This window comes from Cupressus sempervirens, chromosome 3, assembly GCF_028749045.1.
Source record: "Cupressus sempervirens isolate cs-2001-9-10 chromosome 3, ASM2874904v1, whole genome shotgun sequence".
NCBI classification, from domain to species: Eukaryota; Viridiplantae; Streptophyta; class Pinopsida; order Cupressales; family Cupressaceae; genus Cupressus; species Cupressus sempervirens.
In genome coordinates, this window is record NC_143120.1 from 51,044,131 (window position 1) to 51,066,815 (window position 22,685).

General features: G+C 34.9%; 1 protein-coding gene across 28 annotated transcripts in view; it reads right to left on the reverse strand.

Moving 5' to 3' along the window:
* The window catches only part of LOC149564738 (MADS-box transcription factor 29-like), a 258,597-nt gene that overhangs the window by 167,478 nt on the left and 68,434 nt on the right, over nt 1–22,685 (reverse strand). For 11 of the 28 annotated variants that reach the window (XR_016361914.1, XR_016361917.1, XR_016361916.1 and 8 more), the window contains exons 3-4: nt 9,316–9,376; nt 8,858–8,899 (exon numbers count right to left, since the gene is read on the reverse strand). Coding sequence is in view for 16 of the 28 variants with exons in the window: in XM_089818308.1 (XP_089674434.1) it covers nt 9,101–9,200; nt 9,316–9,369 (154 nt within the window). In the remaining 12 variants the exon portion in view is untranslated. Of the gene's footprint in view, nt 1–8,857; nt 8,900–8,920; nt 9,201–9,315; nt 9,377–22,685 lie in introns of those variants that run through there. The other 17 variants (XR_016361922.1, XM_089818316.1, XM_089818319.1 and 14 more) reach the window with 5 other exon arrangements.

Below are 22,685 nucleotides of genomic sequence, written 5' to 3' on the forward strand. Positions count from 1 at the left end.
TGATTAGGTATAATATGTTATAATCTCAAAATATTATAAATCAATATTTCAACATTTCAAAAGATGCTCCTTCAAAAAATGAAAAAAAATAGTAAATCATATCCAAAAAATTAAAAAATTATATTTATCTCTAGAGCAGAGAATACTCTTCATGAATATGTCATTTCTTTTCAAGAAGGTATAAATTTGATAGAGAAGTTTTCACGGGAGGAAAAAACTCTTGGATTCTGATAAGGTCAAACTTGAGTACTTACAACAAAGAAAATATAAATAAAAAATAATTATTTCTTTTTTTTTTCCCTAGATATACATGTCATCTATAAGATATTTTCAAATCAGAACAAAAAAAGATGATTTGCATATACTTGTTTGAAAGAAACTACACCCTATATTTTTTACAGTTAAAAAGGAGACTTCAAAATAAAATAAAATGAATAAATTCTTACTCAAAAAAACTTAAAAAAATTAGAGGCATAAAATTCATCCAATTCTACAATTTCATCAATTTACATCATCTTCATATTCTAAACACAAATACCATTTTTATTGTCATTAATGTCAAACTATCACATTCTGACATCTTGGTTTTTTATAAAAGGTGACATAGGTTTGCGCTTTTACCCCAAAAATATTCCATATTAATTCACTTTAACAAACATGTTGGCTTAGGATATTAACTCTTTCATATGATTTGGCAGATGTATTATCTCTCACAGGTTGAAACCCAAACATAGGCTCAATGATGAGGATAAAAAATAGATAAGAAACATCTATCATAGATATATATCTTCACATAGTCTAAGAATCAAAATGAAGAATCTCAAATGGCCCCATGTAAGAATCACACAACTCTTCACTAAATCCAATGGTCTACAATCTCAACAACCAATGATCATTACTTGAGAATAAACATAGAAGAAATATGCAAGATCACCAAGAAAATAAAATGCTCCCGCATCAACTTTCTAGAAAGACTTATATTTTTTATAGTAAAAAAAATTACTATTCACCTTGTCTTTTTCAATATTTATCATTGCGTTGTACTGATTGATCTAGAAAGCATTGACAAAATATGCAATGATTCCCTTAGGGTTTCTGACAAGAGCTTAACTACCTCCTATGTGTTATAAGTCAAGTGATTGTATCAAACACTAATAGATCAGTCTATTGGTGCAAAGACAACCCTACTCTAACAAGTGGTATCAGAGCTTGGTTACAGGTTTGAATCCTTAGGCCATTAGATAATGTTGAGGAAGACATTTTTGATAAAATAATCAGTGCTCCCCTTAGGGGTTGTGGCAAGGGCTTAACTTCCTTTTGTGTTATATAAGTTGACTATTTATATCAAACACTAACAGATCGGTCATTTGGTGAAATGACAACCCCAATCTAACGAAAAGATGCCAATAAGATGGCCATTTATGCCCATAAGGAAGGAGAGATTGAGAGAAGCCACTAAGCATGGAATTCCACCATATTGTTAATCGCAGATTGGTTTTGTCAAGGTAGTGAGAAAATACTTAAGTCATTATCTAGCAGAAACTAATTGCATGCTGAGTAATCAAAGCATGTCGAGCTTGAATCTTCAGACAATACATGCCAGGCAATATCACAATTAGTGACAAGTACTAGTAGGTGTCAAGCAGTCAATGTGTACTAAGTCATTCACGTGTTGAGTAGAAAATGGAGCTAAGTAAACTAGTATGTGTCGAGTGATTTAGGTGTCGAGTAGACAGTGAGTGCCGAGGTTCTCAGAAGCTGAGTTACAACATTAAGAGCACAGTGGAGGCCGAGCATCAGAGCCTCTAAATGTTGAGTGAATAGTTCATGACATAAATGTTTGCAATGGCATCAACTTCTATGTAAACCATTTTTGGGCTAACATAAACAATATTTTACAATTATAGAAGATGAATATGGACACATATTATGAATCGCTAAATAATACATGTAACGATTCTGATTGAGGGAAGCTTTAGGTAGCAATAAAGATCAACTATAGTTGTTGATTCTTACCTAATCCGTCAACACCAATATTTATTTAAAAAGGCTAAACCCTAAGAATTTTATGAGTGTGCAAGGAGAGGAATGCTGAGAGTTCATAAGGCATTCATGGTGGCTTAGATGGCTATGATAGAGTGATACTTTGCAGTATCAGTTTGACAACAAAAGATTAAAGAAGTGAAAGAACAAAGGAGACATATCTAATCAGGAGGATCAAGGTTTAAACAACAAGGACGAGATCTGACATTAAGTAGCAAGGTGCTAATCAAAGGATCACGGTGCTGAATCATTCTAACAGGTGATATAGAGAAAATCTCTGAACTAAGTAGTCCTAACAGGCTATTAAAAATATCTTAACCAAGTACTTACTTTATTATAAGTTTAAATCCTCTAACAAGGTGAGACATAACAGTGTTTGTAAGGTTCTATCAGGGAAGACCTCTCACAAGATATATCATAGATTATGATCAAACACATTGTAGCCATAATTGGCCACACTTTACAACTGTAGTAGTGAAGATTTGTGGGTGTCATCCCCATCCCAATTTTACATTCTCATTGGAGGGTTTCTGGGTAACCAAATCTATTGTGTTATGTGTTATTTACCTTATTCTATGGATGTGATGCATGGTAAGTTAATTCAGCTTATATGTTAAGTTATGATATTGATGTTCGTGATATGTTTTAAGAGGAAAAAGTTTTAAGTATTGATTTACCGCCCCCCCCCCACCCTCCCCCCCTTCATAGAACTTACTTTTCCATTGTTATTTCCAACAATTGGTATCAAAGCTTGGTCCTCTACAAAGTAAAGTTTTACATCTTTGGAGGTAAGATCTTGAAGATGAAAGTGTACAAGTTGGGAAAGATTATTGAGAAATAGAAGAATGAAATATAGCTTTCTCTACATCAACTCAAGGGGGCAAGAGAGGAACAGCAATGTTCATTGAAGAGAAGAAAGGAATTGGTTATTCAACAAAATGACACTCAATAGCAAGAATACGATACTACTAGATTGTTTGAGGATGGAAACTTAAATGAATTTGATATAGCAATTATAGATCTAATGGAAAAGATAAATGCCCTAACTGAATAAGTCAAAAATCTCAAAAGCGAACAAGCAGTACAATCAATATTGCTATGTTAGATAACTGAAATGAAAAAGAAAGCCAAGGAAGACAAAGTCATGATTGAAGAACACAAAAGAATACTAGTTAACAGACTTGGAGAGAAGACATCAGATGTGTAAAAGCTTGCTAACATGAAATTGGATACAATAAATCAATTAATGCTTACAAACAATGAATTGAATAGAAAGGACATTGAGATCACAACCCTAAAATCACTGAATGATCTATTGAAAAATGAAGAATAGAAAAGGAATTCATTGACAGATTCGACAAACCAAGTGTAGCCATAAAATACTTTGAGAATTTGACAGAATAGAATCACCAAGGCTTAATAATGATACAACTAGACTGGGATACATAATACTGAAGAACAAGAATCCTCTAAAACTAGCAAGCAAAGGACTAACTCAGGTAAGAAATATAAATCCACTTGCAATAATTATGGAAAATCGGGTCATACAAAATGATGCAAAGGAGGTTTTTGAAAAGAATACAGGTGCCACATGGAATAAGATAGGGATGTCAATAGATACTATTCCAGATCACATTGTTGCCTTTGCAGTCAGAGTCATTGCCCATAAGTTATTTCAGTCAAGCTGCCTAAACAGTGTTTCCTATACGGTAGTGGATTTAGGTTACAAAATTGTGAAGAGAGATCATTCCTATCACCTTGTTGAGTTACAAATACAACAATTATCATAAAACTTGGAAGCCATTACGAAAGCCAAAAGTGCATTTTTCAAGTTTGCTTCTTTGATTGTTCGCATATTTTTTTCTATGTGCAAAACACATTTCCCACTTTTCCTAAAGTTGCTTCCAAGACAAACAGGTTAGTTACGCAACAAATTTTAGAATTCATTGAGCAACTTGGAGACAATTTTGGGTGAGTCATGACTAATTATTTTAATGAATTTAAGAAATCCATGAAACAAAGATTAAGGATTCAACAAACATTAGTGGAACAACATTACAATTATGTGTGTTTCCTAGTTGATGCAAATTATACATATGAGATGGTTACATGGTTAAAACCCAAGGTTAGATGGTTAAAACCCTTGCCATATGAAATCAATGTCGATGAAGCCTCTATAACAATCACAACCTTAGTAGTAGAATAAATTGATAAAGATGCTACATCTTTTGGAAACTACGATGAAGCCAAATCCAAAATAAACATTGACATGAAAACAACTACAGTTTTGAGAAAGAAGAACAAACTTCTAAAAAAGCTTAAAGACAGATTTGGTGAAGGTCAAGGTCAAGGTGAAGAAGAAGAAGAAGAATAGGGCCAAGAACCATTAAAACTTACCCAAGGCCTAGGTGAAGATGTCGAAGGTATCAAGGAAGAAGAAGTTGAGGAAGCACCTAAGGAAAAGGAGAAGAAAAGGAAAGCATAGATTGAAATAGGGGAGAAACATGAGAAGACTATGAAGAAGTCACAATGAAAGCCAACTATACGTATAACTACATAAAGTACAAGGGTAGCCACTACACAAGCTAAAGAAGTGACAAAGGCAAAGGGAAAGAGAGCCAACAATGCAATATACCCGAGATAGCCTGCTCCAAAGACATTCAAGAGATAAAGCAATAAGTACACACCCCAGAAAGATTCAGATGAGGAAAAGACACAGTCAAATGACTTGAGCCAATTCAAGGTGGTAACTCACAATCCCTCTTCTTACATTAAAAACTTGTGTGAAAACATTACAACCAATGCAAATTTGTCAAGTTTTACAAATGCTGATTTTGATAAGCTAAGGAGCATTGATAAAAATAATGTTGAAGAAGCCATATATGATATGATGGCTTCTTTCAAGACTAATTCTCTAGAGATTTCCAACACTTTACCTCAAAGTCTTTATGAAAGAGTCGAGAAAAAGTGGCAATTCAGTTTGACCGCTGAGAGACAAATCAGGGAAACTACTCGAGCCCAAGTAATGTTTGAATTGGATAAAAAGATGATTGCTAAAGTAATCGAGAAGCATAAAGGGAAATTTTCACCCAAATACATTCTAAAGGAAAAAATCAAAGATTTGGTAACCAAAAGTACATCAATTTGGAAATCTATTTATTGGTTATCCACTAAAGCTATAACTGAGAAAGGTAAACAAGAAGAGCACAAACCTAAGAAGGATGAGAAAGAGAAAGATCAAGAGGTAAGCCTAGTCAAGGAAGGTAATGTGGAGGGAGTTGAAGGAATAGAAAAGGAGGAAACAACTGAAGAAGAGTAGTAAGATGCATAGGATATATACACAAATGTTGAGTTCCAATCACCCACATGATGACAAAGAGAGTCAACAAGACTCAGTAACCATCAAGGATGTTCGTAATAAAATAACACAGAATGTCAATCTTTTGATTGAGGATGTTTTCAACAAAATTCTGCACAACTCTACCAATGCAACACTTTTATGCAATACTCCTATATTGGTGAGAGTGGATGAGATTCAATGGGCAGAAGTTGCATGTGCGGGGGAGAAGCCACAAGATACATCAAATGTACCCCCACGAACTATAGAGATAAAGGAAAAGGAATCACAGGATCTACAAAGAGATCAAAGTGTTAACCTGGAATAAAAGGATGATACAAATGAGACACCATATCCAATGCCAACAACTATGATTTAGATGAAAGAGGCAAAAGCACAATTTAGAGATACATCAGTGCCCAACCTAAACAATTCAGGTTTGTCTATTGTATTAATTACTAAGAAGGATGGAATAGAAGTGTATAAGGGTCAGGTAGCAAGTCATGTACCTATTCCACCATTATAGGGTGAAGTCCAGAAGGAAATAGACAATATTGAAGAGTTGAAGCTGACTACTGAACTTGAGGAGCAAATTGCAATATAGAATCTAGTCACGTTGCCAGTTTCCACTTTTCTTTTCAGTCATTACACTTTTCAGAGGCTAAGTACACATGCCACACAATTACAGATATCACAGCTGAGTTCAAGCACACCAAAGAGTGACAAAGTTACATCATTTGATGATGTAAGCTTAGATGAGGTGATTGAGTTACCAAAGTTTGATCTAAATACAATCACAGTTAAAGAGATGAGCATTCCTCATGAGACTCTCTAGAAAAAGAAGAGGCAAGAAATATTAAGGAGGGAACAGAAATAAAAGCAAGTCTTACATGAAATTGAAGACATATTCATGGATGCTTTTAACCTTCCAGAAACTAATGAAGACAATCCCATAATAGAGCAACTTGTCACCATGGTGGACAAGATAAAGGATGAAGACCTAGATTCTAATGTCAAATTGTTAGAATGGTCTGAAAGGAAATTTTATACAAAGGGGTTTTAGAGAATATATCTAGTGCTATTACACAAAGACGAGTTGATTTAGCAACCAAAATGGAATGTGTGCAGAAGGTATTAGATAATATTTTCTCTCAATACAAAAAATCATGCAACGTTAATCTATTCACTAGGGAAAATTAAAAGGCTATTGACTAGCTGCAAGGTGATTTCAAACTCACGAGTAGTACATTACAACAATCTCCTGGTCAAATTCAAATACACTTTTAGAGGTTACTGACTACTCAGAGTAGGCTTGTTGAGTTACAAGCCAAAGTTGCTAATATCTGATCTACCTTGATTAGTATACAATCCATGTTAACACCTCCCATGGAAGTGTTAAACAATGAACTAGCCTATGCTAAAACATTCGTGAAGACTCCCAACATTCTACACATGAAGGCTTAGTTGACCTTGCTACTAATCTTGCAATACAGATTCATTCATTAGATGCAGCATGCAATAACTGGGATGCAGCATTGAAGATCATACTTGAGCTACACAAACCATTCTTGGAAAAACACACTATAAGTGTACAACCAAAATGACATAAGTGTCAAAAAAGGGAGACATGAAGTTTTTGGGATATAAAATTTTGGTTAAGTATTTTTGAAGGAAATGTATCAAGGCTACAAATTTTGAAGTTTTGATAATTTTGTATATGAGCCGAGTCATGAAGATATATTCTCCAACTTATGCATACAATAAAGTTGTATATTGCATGAAAAGTTTTTTTTCCACTCATGTCAAAGGGGGAGATTGTTAATCTTAGATTGGTTTTGACAAAAACTCAAGTCATTATCTAGCAAAAATAGAGTGCATGCTGAGTAATCAAAGTATGCCGATCATCAATCTCCAGACAATACATGTCGAGCAATATGGCAGTTAGCACCAAGCACTAGTAGGTGTCGAGCAGTCAATGTGTACTGAGTCATTCAGGTGTTGAGCTGGTAGAAGGAGCTGAGTAAACTAGTATGTATCAAGTGATTCAAGTGCCAAGTTCGCAGTAAAGGCCGAGCATCAAAGCTTCTAGATGCCAAGAAGATAAGTATAGAGACATTATGAATCCCTAAATAATACATGAAACCAATCAAATTGAGGGAAGCTTTAGGAAAAAATAAGGATCAACCACAACCGTTGATTCTTACCTAATCCATCACCACCAATATTTATTTAAGAATGCTAAACCCTAAAAGGTTTATGAGTGTGTGAGGAGATGAATGCTAAGAGTTCATAAGGTATTCATGGTGGCTTAGATGGCTATAACAGAGTTATGCTTAGCAGAATTAGTTTGAGAAGAATATAGCAAAGAAGTGAAAGGACAAAGGAAGCATACCTAATTAGGAGGATAAAAGTTTAAATAGCAAGGAGGAGATTTGACATCAAGAAAAAAGGTATTAACCAAATGATCACAGTGCTGAATCATTCTAACAGGTGATACAGAGAAAATCTCTTAACCAAGTAGTCTTAACAAGTTGTTGTAAATCTCTTAACCGAGTGTTTACTTTATTGTAAGTTTAAATCCTCTAACAAGGTGAGACCTAACAGTCTCTGTAAGCCTCTAACAGGGTAGAACATACATTATAATCAAACACATTGTAGCCATAATTGGACACACTTTACAACTACACTAGTGAAGATTTGTAGTTGTCATCCCCACCCCAGTTTACCTTCTCATTGGAGAGTCTACGGGTAACCAAATTTATTTTGTTATGTGTTATTTACTTTATGCTATGGTTGTGATACATGTTGAGATATTTTAGTTTATATGTTAAGCTATGAGATGGATGTTTGTTATATATTTTAAGAGGCAAAATTTTTAAGTGCTAATTCACCCACCCCCAAAACTTACATTCTCATTGTTATTTCCAACACATATGAGCTTGGACTTTTGATTAATTCTTTAAATTTTTATATTTGTTATCGTGATAATTTTAAGTGATAGCCTTAGGCTACTCATGTTTCTAGTCTGAATAACATGTTATGGTACAACAACAGTGCCATGGTCACAAAAAGGTTTAATTGTCCCTCGAGGGTTCTATTTTCCTAAAGATATGGCATGGTCCCTCAAGTGTCTCATGTTCCCAAAAGTGGCATCAATGGGCTCTTAGGAGTTATGATTATAATGTTTTTCTAAATACTAATCCTAATACTAATTATATAAATTACTTATATTTTAATATAAATATATTCACACTTTGCTCTTTTTTTTAAAAAAATAACTAACTTTACTATTTAAATAATTCAATAGGAGCTTATGATATATGATTATTTCCAAAAATTAAAACACATCAAATCTTATCTAGTCTCATTATTCATACATAGACTATAAAAAATCCTTCTTTTTTTATAAACTAAAATTAAATAAACAATTGAAAAATACATATATACTTCATTTTTCATAAGGATATTGTGCACTACCTTGACTTTTAGCAATTTAATATTTTCTTGGGAAACTTTATCCTGCAAAATTTAGATAATATTTTACCAAATGTTAAAATACCTTTAAAAAAATTAATTAAAAAATATTTTTAATTGACTTCATTCTTTCGAAATAAATAATATTCAAATAGTTAGAAGGAAGATACTGCTAGAAGACTATATACTTTCAATCCAAGATAACCTTATTTTAAAATATAATGAGTAAAAAAATGCTATTGTGAGTTAACTTTCGTAAATGTATTTTTTTACACCCAAACTGATCTTTTCAAGACACTTCAATTCCTTAAAATCTAACATATGCAAATCTTCACCAGTCATATGTCTGTCATAAAAAAAATATTTTTATATTTTAAATGAAAGCAAATATTTAATAAAATTTATAATATAATCTATAAAAATAATTATTAAAATATGATGATATATGTCAAATTTCTTACTTGTGCATTTTTAAAGATGTGTCAAGCTCCTTTCCAAGTTCTCGAATTCCACTCCTAATACCTAATCACAGAAGGTTAGTTACAAACTAGTATCATAATTTAACATATTTTAAACCAACTTATACACAAACTTTATGTTAAAATGTTGTTCACTTATATAGGTAAGAAAAGCATGTAGATCTACAGTAATTATTCAAAATAATGTCAAAAAACATTTATGATACAATTTTTTTTATTTTATTCTTTGATATCGATATTTTTCTTATAATTTTACAAGCTCATGAAATTTATTAAATTTATAGTTAAAGAAAAATACTTTTGAGAAAAAGAAAATCACTTATTCAATCTATATAAGAAACCTCTAAAAGCATTCTCTTTTAACAATCTTCAAAATAAATTAATATTATTTTTTGTACTTATAATATGTTCAAAGAAGCTTTATATGAAAATATTCTTATCTACGTTCAAAGAAGCTTTACAAAGAGAAGCGTTCTAAAACAAAGGCTCTATAAGAAAATTGTTAGAATAATTAGATATTTCATAATTAACTCTAGTTTTCTTAAGCTAAACTTTAGGCATCTGATAATTAATTCTTTTATTAATCATTATGATGTAACCTAGGTTAGACCTTTTTAGGGTTTTGATATCTTTTATTATTATGATCTCTCTTTGTAATTATAAACTAATTCTCTTTTGATTATAGCAATCTCTCTTTTTGCTCGTCAAGAATGCCTTGTCTATGGATCTGGCAATTCCAGCCTCCATAGCTTTTTGCTTCTCTCTTCCATGACAGGTGTTTGCATGCAGATAATTCTTGGGAGCTATGGGGTTGATCTTTCATCAACTTCAAAATGGTATCAGAGCTCCAAATCTTCATGTTGAGAGATTTGGCATCAATTTTTTCAGATCTGTGGCTTTCAAAGGATTTTAAATTGGATTTGGGTAGGTCCTTTTTTTGGAGCACTTCGAGCCTAAACGGACATCAGTATTGAGCTCAATGCTCAAAAACCCCCATTTCCATACAAAATAGGTCCAGTTTAGGCGCTGTTGAAACTAGACACTCTTAAGATAAACATAGGGAGTACCCAAAAACCTATAAACGACTACATAAAGTTTATCTTAAAGGAGGGTGTTAGATTAATTATATATTTCCTAATTAACTCTAGTTTTCTTAAGCTAAACTATAGACATCTAATAATTAATTCTTTTATTAATTATTATGCTGCAACCTAGCTTAAACCTTTTTAGGGTTTTTGTAAGACCCCTCCTCATATTTGCTTATTTAAATATGATTTTTTCTGTTAAATTCTTTATAGGAGATTTGAATAGATACATGAGCATGATGAGGCAATGGTATGGGGAAATGTTATTTTTCTTGCTAGAAGCCATGTAGAGGACATCATGATAAATTATGGTTGTTTTATGTATAATAGTTGTGATGATGGATATGAATTAACATTTTATGGTTTAAGTGTCCCAATGAAAATTGAGATCAGTTGATACAATCAAGTTTTGATACTTTGTGATTGGAGACTTACTATATTGCCCGACTATTTAAACACCAATCTGTACTAACAATGATATGAGGTGTTTCATCTTGCGATGATGATGTTAATTATGGTACCTTGATGATTAGGAAATATGCATTAAAATAGTTTAGTATACCTTATTGATAATGTTTATGATGTTTAAGTATATGCATGCCTAATAATAATTATTCTAGTATTTTCATTTAAATTGATGAATATGTTATGTTATATTGATTATGCAATTAGCGATGATAAAAGTTATTTAAATAAAATTTTAATGCTTCAATCAATGTAATTAAGCAAATTTGGTTTAAATATATGAATGTGATGTTATCGAACTAATAATATTTGAATTGAGTGTGTAGAATAATTAACCATGGAATTAATCAGATAGTCGATAATTGACCCCATGTGCAAACTATAAGACTAAAGTTGAACCCAATAAAATGATTCGAACCTTGTTGTTAAGTGTTTTATTTGTATCGTAATTTGAATGTGTGTGTATCATTCTATAAATTGTGACATGTTGAATGTACGTAAAAGCAAATCTTTTGGTGTTAGTTAACACTCGTTATATGTATATTTGTGTTGACATGTTAATTTAGGGTTAGCAGAGAAACCCATTAATCTAAGACTGATTAGTTAGCAACCTAGATTAATCTCCTTAATTAGGGTTTAGTTGAAAGGTTACATCCTTAAGGTTTTAGAAGATCGAATATTTCCAATCACTTATATAGTTCCTAAAATGATCCTAGAGACCAAATTTAATGTAGTCCAAGTGCCCAACTGGTATGCATATAGGTTACAAACCTTTTCCACCCTTCTAAAAATTCATAATACATTTTGACCCCTAAAACATCTTATTTTTTCCTTTGTGCAAAAATGGACCATCTCTTTGAGGTTAGTCAAGTTTATACTTCTCCTAAAAGGTTGTCTTGATGGTAGGAACAAGTGGGAAGGCCATAGAAGGCCTAAGTCAAGTTTAGAGTTATTATCATTTTGGGTGGCTGAGTTTAGAAGCCTATGTAGTGACCATTATGAGAGTCGAAGGTCGTTCACCCATTCTCTATATTCAGTGAAGTCGGGCTTGGAATTAAAGAGGAAGAAGGATTTAGCTCATCTCAAAACTCCATTTTCCATAACCATTGTGAAGGTAGGATTCACTATGGCTATGTTATTCATTCATTGTTGATTGATTTCTTGTATAAATCTCTTGCATGTGTGTATTTAGAGTTTATATTGTAACATATGAGGGATAGGTAGTTGTGTGTTTTCTATTTGCTTTCCTTTCATGTTTTCCTTTTGGTTGTTTATGGGAGTCTGTGAAGGGTGTGTTGGCATTACCCACCCTCAGATAAGGAAGAAGTGGTCACGTATGGGAGAAGGGCTTTAGTTATGTACCCTTGCTTGTCAATATAAACTAATTTTGTTTTCAGGAAATAAGAAGAGAAAGAAATGGAAGTTAATGTGATTTGGCAGCATCAGAAGAGGCATATGATTTGTGTTTGTGATTGGCATCTCCTACCTTGAAAAATCCACCTTCTCCCTAGTCATAGGTTCATTATGAAACCTATTGTGTATAACTTGGATGGTAGCTATATGTTGAGTGTTATTGTGATTGTTTTTTCAATGTCAACCACTCGATTATTGGTTCTCCTAGCTCAGGGTGTGGCCTCACATCGAGGCCTTGGTTAGGAGGTGAGCTCTCCATGGTACCTTCTGTGTATTTGTAAATTTCTGATGGATTCGAAAAGGGAAGCAATCTTGAATTGGATTAATGGTTCTCTTGATGTCATGTGTTGGGAGCTCCTCCCTTGCCTCATCTTTCTTGCTGTATCATTGTATTGATGTGTTGAGCGAAAGGATTAATACCTTCATTATGATCTTTCGAAATGTATTCTATGTTGTTGAATGCATTTTCATTGAGAAGGTGACTATTTTATGATCAATTGTATAAAATGGTGATAAGATTTCAAATTGAATGCAATTCTATTTTTCTTTAGATGCATTCAAATGGCATAGTGTCAAAATGCTGGATTAATTCATAATTCAACCTATTGCAATCCTGCGATTCAATCATAAATGTAAATAGAATTGGTATTAATAAAGTCATTGTATTGGATAAAGGAATCAAAGTGAGAGATATATATAGACTTCCTTATAAGTTCTTGTTAAAGACTCAATATTCAAATTTACACATCCAACTATATTGCACTAGTTTACTTACCTAAAAAATTCAATGCTTAAAATGACAGACTTAGCTCTAATTGAAAATATTTGTAACACTACATTAAATCACCCTTCAACTATAAGAAAATAAACATATACAATGTAAATAAATCCATGAGAAAACTCAAGTGTGAAGAAAAAAAAAATGTATATAAAAAAAGAGAGAGAGAGAGAGAGATGAAAGTTGAAATTTAGAGAGCCAAAAAGTTCTCCGCAAAATGTATGGGAAACACTTTATTTTCAATTTTGGTAACATGAAATATTCCCTAGATTCCCTTCTTAATTCCTATATAAAAATTCGTAAAACAAAAGGGGGTCACCTAATAATCTTTGTCATAACTTACTCTTTACTTCCCATTACTAAAACACTTTGCAAGATAAAAATGCAAAAAAAAATTAAAAATAATAATAACAAAACTAGTTGAAGGGGGATGGGACACCCCATGGGCCCCACCCCCACCTCACATCATCCTCTATCAAAAATTGACATAGGTCCTAGAGGAGTGGGTGCAAAATTTAAATCAAACCTCATCTTATTTTTTTCTAAAAACTCTTTGCTTTGGATAGTGGGACCCCATCTTCAAACTTATCCTAACTTCCAACATCACCTCTTACCATGTGTGCCTTTCACCCACACACATTGACTTCGATGGAAACATATTATCAAATGAATGGGAGTATAGCATGCATTAATTCCTCCTCTCCTTGCTTTTGGGAGACCCCAAACCAATGAATTAGCCCCACAAGAATACCTTCTAATTGAAAACAAGATGCAGTATAGGAAGCTGCCCATGCCCCCCTTGTGTTCATGTGCCTAGTCCTTGGGCAATGCATTCTGCACTTGGAGGATGTGTCAGACCTTGGGGAACGCTTCCAAGGCATGGGAAAGGTTTAGGTAAGATGCCCAGTGGATTAAGGGGTAAGGTTCGTTGTTAGGATTGTTAGAATTAATTAGTAATTAATTAGGATGTTAGGAAATTGTTGTGGGTTAGTAAAATATAGATTTATTAGTAATATTTAATTAGTGATTATTAGTATAGTTAGTGAGTAATTTAGGTATTATTAAGTAGAACTTGTAGTGTCTTATGTTTGAGATAGGGCTAGGATAAGATAGAAATTAGTATTTGGTACATGTGTTTTGATGATTTATGATTGGGTTTGGCATGACGGTATTTCTTTTTAGTTTGAGCATTTAATTTGTATGGGGAAAGTTTGTTTAGGATTTTATAGTATTCCTTATTAGTTGGAAATTGGTAGGAATGAGGGATGGTTAGGTTAGTGTTATAGTTTGATAATGTGGTTTTATAGTTAAATATTATGGATAAGTTATAGTAGAATATAATTCAAATATTATATTAAGAATTGACCCTTTTTTTCTTTTATAGATTTACATTTACATCTATTCTAGTTGTTAGAGTAAATAATTAATTAATTGTTAATTATTTATTCTATTACTTAAGCTTACTTAGGTTAATGCATGTAGTTGAAGTTAGTTGTTGACAACACGGGAGTTTGTTCCCTTTAGCATACTTATCTTTTCCACCTCTTGTGGATGTGTGCTCAGTTGTCAACCTTATCTCCTACCTCATTCCAGCTTGTTCTACAAGCTTCCATGAGGCCTTTTTATTTCGTCTCTCATTCATTATAAATTCATTCCATTCACATAATAATTCTAATTTCCTATTGTGAAATATTCTCTTGTGCAATATTTGCTTCAAGCTCTTTGCTCCCTAGGTTTCTCTTCAGCAAGCTATTTACATTGTAAGTGATCTTGGTGCATTTTTTGACTCGAATTCTCAACTTCTACATGGTATCAGAGCCTCCCTGCTGCTTCTTGTTCGAAGGATTTTTGAAGCCGTAATTTTGAGTCACAAACTCTAGTTTCTTTTTGCATTTTTCTTCAAATCAGGGGTAGAGCAATTTTTCGAAGCACTTTCAGCCCAAACGGACATTGTCGTTAAATCTGGAAGGCCATTTGCAATCAAGTTTCACATAAAACTTTTCATTTTTGGCTATAGGAACTTTTTTGAAAAAAATTTAGCCTCCTCGGTCGCTGCCATACAGACATAGAGCAAAAAAAAAAAAATATATATATATATATATAAAAGTCACCACCGCAGCAACGCTGATGCACCATCGCGGGGCCACCTACCAACCACCCACTCCCCACTTAGGCGCCGACTCGCAACCGCAACACCACCACAGGACTCTACTGCCAGTGCGCCACCAACCACAAATGGCGCTGCCAGGTTCTCCTCTCAAGCGCCATCGCCACTAGTGGTTTTCATCATTCCGCCGCTCTTCCCTGTGACATCATCTTACAGACAGCTTACATCATTTCTCAGCAACCGTACATTGCTGACGTCACCTTCTCGGCCGATTACGTCATTTTCCAGCAACCTATGCTGATGTCATTTTTTGACAAGTGACGTTATCATTTTACCTGCTGACATCAGCAAATCGGCCACCAAATTTTTTTTCAGCGACGTCTTTGTGACGGCCGTACAGGCGTCAAATTTAAAATAGTGTGTAATTTTCCAACAAGGTGCATTTTTGGAGTAGCAGTCAGTTTTTTGGCCATAACTTGAGCATAAAAAGGTCTTTTTCCAATCCGAAAGAAGCGTTGGTAAGATGACTCAGAGATGGAGAAATTGGTGCTGGTTTCATAATATTTTGAGTTCGTTTGAGCTCCTATTTTTGGCATCAAAGTAGAGGCTTTTGTTTCCTCCTATTCTGCATCAACAAAACAAAGTTATTTTCCAGTTTTTTGCTTTCTATAGTTCTTTTTGTGGTATTTGAGGGATATTATTGTATTTTTGTGGGGGAGTGTCTTTCTTTTCTGTAATTTACATTAGTTAAGACCTTTCTACTTCCATCTTCTTCTTTCTCTCAATGGCAGATCCATCTGTGACCCGTCTTACTCCACATAACTACCACACTTGGAAGACACAAATAACTAGGCTTCTCATGTCAAGAGGTCTATGGTCTTGTCTGGATGAGAATCAAACTGTTCTTACATAACTGTTTGAGGTTCTGTAGCATAGGAACAAAATGGATGAAGCTATGGGACTGATTGCACTCAACATTTTAGATAGTCTGCTATTTCATCTGGATGGTTTGACTACTCCACAGGCTTATTAGCAGAAATTTTAAACTTTTTTTGGACAGGTGAATGAGTTCCAAGCAATTTAGTTGAATGCGAAATTGACTTCTTTGTCACCAAGCAACTTTCCCGCCATTGAGGACTTTCTGATGAAGTTCAAATCCCTACATGCAGCTTTACAAGGATGTGGGAAGAACAAAATTGATGATGAGTCCATATTTTTGATACTCTCAAAGCTGAAGGGGCAGTATCAGGTTTTTTCTTCTACTTTCTACTCCACCATGGATGCCCTTGGAGAAAAACATAGGATGCCTACATTCGAGACATTTTCTGATAGGTTGACTAGGGAACAGGCAAAGATCCAACAGGTGGATGGTTCTAGCTCTTCCAGCCAAGCATTGGTTGCTCAAAATTGTAAGGGGCAATCAAAGAAGAAAGGAAAATCGAAGAAAGACACATCAAAATCTGATCCTAAGCCTCCAGCAAACCCTCCCAAGGGTAAAGATTCTTCAAAGTCAGGTGAGTCTACCTACAAGAGCAAGAAGAAATCGAGTGAGAACTGTAATTTTTGTGGGAAAGATGGACATTCAGTTTCTAGGTGTTGGAAACAATTGGAGGCTTTAGAGGAAGCCATGAAGGAGCATTACATTTCAGCTCCTCAATCTTCATCTCCACCTGCAGGGAAAGGTCATGCTCTTTATGCACAAACTACGACTTTAGCACCTTTATGGATTCTTGATTTTGGGGCTTCTCACCACATAAAAAACACTCTAAAGTTGCTTACCTCACTTGCTCTTTGTGCCACCACACAGATTGCAGTTGGGAACTCTTCACAACTTTCAGTTTTGGGTTCTGGCACTGTTGCTTTGGCTGGGGGCTCTCTACAGGATGTACTTTGCATTCCTGATATTTCGATGAACCTTCTGTCTATCTATTAGATTTGCCACTCTGGCTCTGGGAAGAAAGTCCTGTTCTCACCACATGATGTGGTTATTTGGGACTTGCATGATCCAGAGATGATCGTGGCCACTGGGAGTGTTGACTCTGCATCACGCCTCTACAGATTTGATGGATTTGAGTCTTCTGATGACACAGGTTCATGCTTAGTTGCACATGTAGATTCAGTAAGCAGACTTTGGCATGAACGTTTTGGGCATGTCAATTATAGATATCTACAGCAAATGAGCACACAGGCACTTGTTCTTGGGCTTCCCCAAATTTCTTGTCCAGATGGTGTTTGTCAGGGATGTGCACTTGGAAGGCAACATAGGGATTCTTTTCCACATGGACGAGCCACTCATGCTTAGCACCTTTGAAGTTGATTCATAGTGACCTGAAGTCATTTCCTACTCCTTTTTGGGTGCTAGATATGTGCTACATATATTGATAACTTCTCTAGACGCACATGGGTGTACTTTCTTAAGTACAAGTCTGATGCCTTCGACTCATTTTGAGTTTTTAAGGCATTTGTAGAGAACTAGTCTGGGCTTTCTATTCGGCACATACACACGGATACTGGGGGGGAGTATGTGAACCAAACTTTTAGAGTTTTTTGTTTTGACCATGGTCTTCAGCATTAGCTTTCAGTGCACTACACTCCTCAGCATAATGGTGTGGCCGAGAGTAAGACTGGAACCCTTCGGGAGACGGCAAATTGCATGATTCAGTCTAGGTCCATGGATTCATGTTTTTGGGTAAAGGCAGTCAATTGTGCCAACTACATTCAGAACCGGATGCCTCACAAGGCACTTTGACATATGACTCCTGAGGAGACTTGGTCCCATGTCAAGCTTGATGTATTGTCATTCAGAGTTTTTGGGAGTGCATTTGTACCTGATGCTCAGAGGAAAGCAATGGAACTGAAGAGCCGACCATTAACTTTTGTTAGCTGCTGTGAAGATGTAAAGGCTTACAAGTTATTTGATCCTAATTCCTGAGAGGTCCTATTTCGACGGGATGTCCAGTTTGATGAGAGCCCTCCTGCAGTACATTCCTCGCCTCCAGCAACTCCTCCTACTCCCACTACTCCCTCTTCATCTCCACTTTGTTTCACGGACAATGAGGATGATGATCATGGTGATCCCGATATACCTCCACCACAGGATCCTCACCAGATGCCTAAATGGGCTCGAGCTATTGTTGAGGCTGTAGGATCTCTAGCTGGTGACCCATCCACATCCCATCGCACCTATTCTCACACTATCGGTTCCAGTCTCCTTACTCATGCTATTAGTACTGATCCTCAAAAATTTGCGGAGGCGATAGGACACTCAAAATGGGATAGTGAAATGGAGGAGGAATATTCTTCTTTGATGAAGAACCACACATGGGATCTTTGTTCTCTTCCCAAGGGGAGAAAACTAGTGCGTTGTAAGTGGATTTACCACACTAAGTATGCTGCTGATGGTTCCATTGATAAGCATAAGGCTTGTCTTGTTGCGAAGGGTTTTTCAAAAGTCGAGGGTGTTGATTACTCTGAGACATTTGCCCCTGTCACCAAGATGAATTCTATTCAACTTGTCTTATCCCTCATAGCTTCACAGGGATGGTCAGTTTATCAGATGGATGTGAAAAGTGCCTTCCTACAGGTGATATCACTGAGGATATTTATATGGAACATCCTCCAGGTTTTGTGCAGGATCCCACCTTGGTTTGTAGGCTTCGACATTCATTATATGGTCTCAAGCAAGCCCCCAGGGCTTGGTATGAGAAAATGGACTCATTTTTACTGTCCACAGGCTTCACTCACTGCTATTCCGATCCCACAGTGTACATTTAGCATCTTGGTGATGAGATTATGATTCTTGTTTTGTATTTTGATGATCTTATCCTTACAGGTAGTTCGTCATCCATGCTCTAGGATATTAAGCGTGCACTGATGGACCAGTTTGAGATGACTGATCTTGGTTTGCTGCACTACTTTCTTGGTCTTTAGATTCATCAGTCTCCTACTGGGATTTTTGTGTATCAACAGAAGTATGCTCTTGACATGCTTCGTCGCTTTGACATGCTTGATTGTAAGGCTGCTCCTACACCATTTTAGTCAGGTGTTACTTTGTATACCTCCTGCTCCTCATCTACAGTGGATGCTACTTTGTATCGGCAATTGGTTGGCAGCCTGTTGTACTTGACACACACACACCCTGATCTTTCTTTTGCGGTTGGCCTAGTGTCTCAATTTTCTCAGGACCCTCATGAGAGTCATCAGCAAGCTGCCAAGCATATTCTACGCTACATTCAGGGCACACTTATGTATAGCATTCATTACACTACAGGGACTCCACACATTGTTGGCTACACTGACTCAGATTGGGCCGGTGATGTTGATGATCGGAAGTCTACTTCTGGTTTTTTGTTTTTCCTTGGCTCCAGACCCATCACATGTTCATGCAAGAAGCAGCATGCTCGAGCACTTTCATCTACAAAGGCTGAGTACAAGGCTGTAGTTCTTGCTAGTCAGGAGGCTTTATGGCTTTGTCAGTTGATGACTGACTTTGGCTTTCCTCCTGATCGTCCCACTGTTTTGTGGTGCGATAATCAAAGTGCCATCCACATTTCTCGCAACCCAGTGGAACATTAGCATACCAAGCACATTGAGTTGCATATGCATTTCATCCATCAGTTGATCCAGGATGGTGTTATTGCATTGGAGTACATTCCTACTGTTGGTCAGGTTGCAAACATCTTCACTAAGCCTTTTGCATCGCCTCATTTTCTTCAGCTATGGTCCATGCTTGGGGTTACAGAAGTTGTCCATGGGGGGACTAGTTGAGGCCTTCCTTCCTTCACTTCATTTTTTTCAGCATTTTGTTTTACCTCTTTTTGGGGGAGAGTTTTTCCTATCTAGTTTTCTCTCTTTCCCTGTTTTACAGAGGTTGCATTTAGTTGCATTGTACTTGGGTACCTAAAATGGCCTCGTTGTCTGGACCCATTTTGCATATTTTCATTTGTTTTGTGAGCTTAAGGCATTCCCTAAGTTGCACTTAAGGGGGGGTGTTAGAGTAAATACTTAATTAATTTCTAATTATTTATTCTATTACTTAATCTTACTTAGGTTAATGCATGTAGTTGAGGTTAGTTGTTGACAACACGGAAGTTTGTTCCCTTTAGCATACTTATCTTTTCCACCTCTTGTGGATGTGTGCTTAGTTGTCAACCCTATCTCCTACCTCATTCCAGCTTGTTCTACAAGCTTCCATGAGGCCTTTTTATTTGGTCTCTCATTCATTGTAAATTCATTCTATTCACGTAGCAATTCTAATTTCCTATTGTTAAATATTCTCTTTTGCGGTATTTGCTTCAAGCTCTTTACTCCCTAGGTTTGTTTTCAGCAAGCTATTTGCATTCCAGGTGATCTTGGCGCATTTCTGGAGTCGGATTCTCAACTCCTATACTAGTTAGTAAATAATTAAATGGGACTCAAGTTATGGAAAATGGTCATGGTTTCAAGTTGAATAAGTATTCGGGTATGTAAATGAGATAATGTTTTCAAGTTTGCATAACGTTCAATTATAAATTGATGGCTTGATTTTGATATCTTACTACTTTTAGGATGACATTTAATTAAAAAATAGCAATTAAATATATGGGGCTTGAGATAGAAATTGGATAATAAGAAAATATTAATGTTTTGAAAGTGTATAGATTAAGGTTAATCATATAAGTTGATCTAGGATGACTCTAAATTGTGTTAGAAGATAAAAATATATGTTGTAACTGATTTAATTATGAATATTTAATGTTATGATCTAGTTCTAGAAGGTTTTGATTAATCAAGGTTGCCTTAACTGTTAAATAGGGTTAAAACTCGAATAGATCAATAAAGGGTTATGTTTCCACCCTCATGACTAAAATGCAACTTGTGTATTAGACAGCACCTAAACTAAACCTATCTAATTCAATTCAACTTAGGGACTTGGAAACCCTAGATACTTTCCAAACATGACATCATACCTTCATAGACATGGAACTATGGTCCAAATCAATTGACTTAATCAACACGACCTACCTGTTCCTATAGCATTAGAACCTAGGGTGTCGAACTTGTGATGTATGATTGAATATTGACTCTTCATCCTCTTGTGATGTAATAAAAACTTAATTGCTACCTAAAATGTGTGACTCAAACTTGACTTACCTTGTTGGTATCTTTTTGCAATGCATTTTATGCTACTATGTTATGACCTTAGTCACTGTTATTCTAAAATAGAAAATTGTTGGTGTGCTTTTGACTCAAAATTTGGGTATGACAGTTTTGATCTCCTTTATAAGACCATCTCTCTTTGCAATTGTAAACCGATTCACTTTTGATTATATAAATCTCTCTTTTTTTAATCAAGAATGTGTAATCTATGGATCTAGCAATTCCAGCCTCCATAGCTTTTTTCTTCTCTCTTCTATGACAAGTGTTTGAATGAAGGTGATTATTAGGAGTTGTGCGGTTGGTCTTTTATTATCTACAACAAAAATGGAGAAAAGAAAATAATATTTATTGGAAAAACACATTTGTATTAAAATAAGTTTACAATAAACATGTCTTTAATGCAGAATCCTTGAAAGAACAATAAAAAGGGTCTACAAAAGCACTAAGGCATTACAAAGAGAAGCATTACAAAATACAACTTCTATGAAATTCCATAGAAGAGAAACATGCAACTTATAATAAAAGAATGTTGCTTTTCTCAAAGAATATCAAGCATATGCTCGTCCACAAGGAACTTCAAGTCACCTAGGTTGAACATGATAGATTTTCATTTTGGACTCAACACTATAGTTAATATTCTATTTTGAGTACTTGAAAAGAGGGGAATGTGTAAAATAATACAAGAAAACTAAGCATGCGTAATTACTTTTCTAAGAAGGAACACATTACAGAAACCTATTTTTTATTTCATCGTCCATTCATATTTAAAAACATACATTAACAAAAAGATTCTCCTATCATGTTCTCTTAGCAATGTGGCCCTATGGTTTGTTATTTCTATCTTAAATAACTATTACATATATCAAGAGAGAATAATATAACCGTTTGACAATTTTATTTTTTGCACATTGGCATAGCCAAAATCCTTTTGTTGAGTGGATAGAGAATGGGAAGGCATTCCTTGATATAAACCTTGAAGTAGATGATTTTAATAGCAAGAAATGGTGTTTTAGCTTCAACTTTGGATTAGCAAACTATTAATAGTGATAGCTTTGTTAACACAAATATGAATGATAATCATCAATAGAATGATCTATGATTCTATGTATGCATGTATATCAATATACATTGCGTTTATTGATGTACATATTTACATAATTAAATATTAAAACATGGATATGTGCAGGATCATGGTGTGCCAAAAAGTGGCAATTTGAAAAATTATAGTTCTAAAATATCTCAAACCATTTCAAAATCTATTCCAACTTTTTCCCCACCCACCTTGATACTAAATGAAAACAATTAATATCTTTATAAAGTCTACTATATCTTTTGATACCAAACCTATATGGTCAACTTTAAAAAC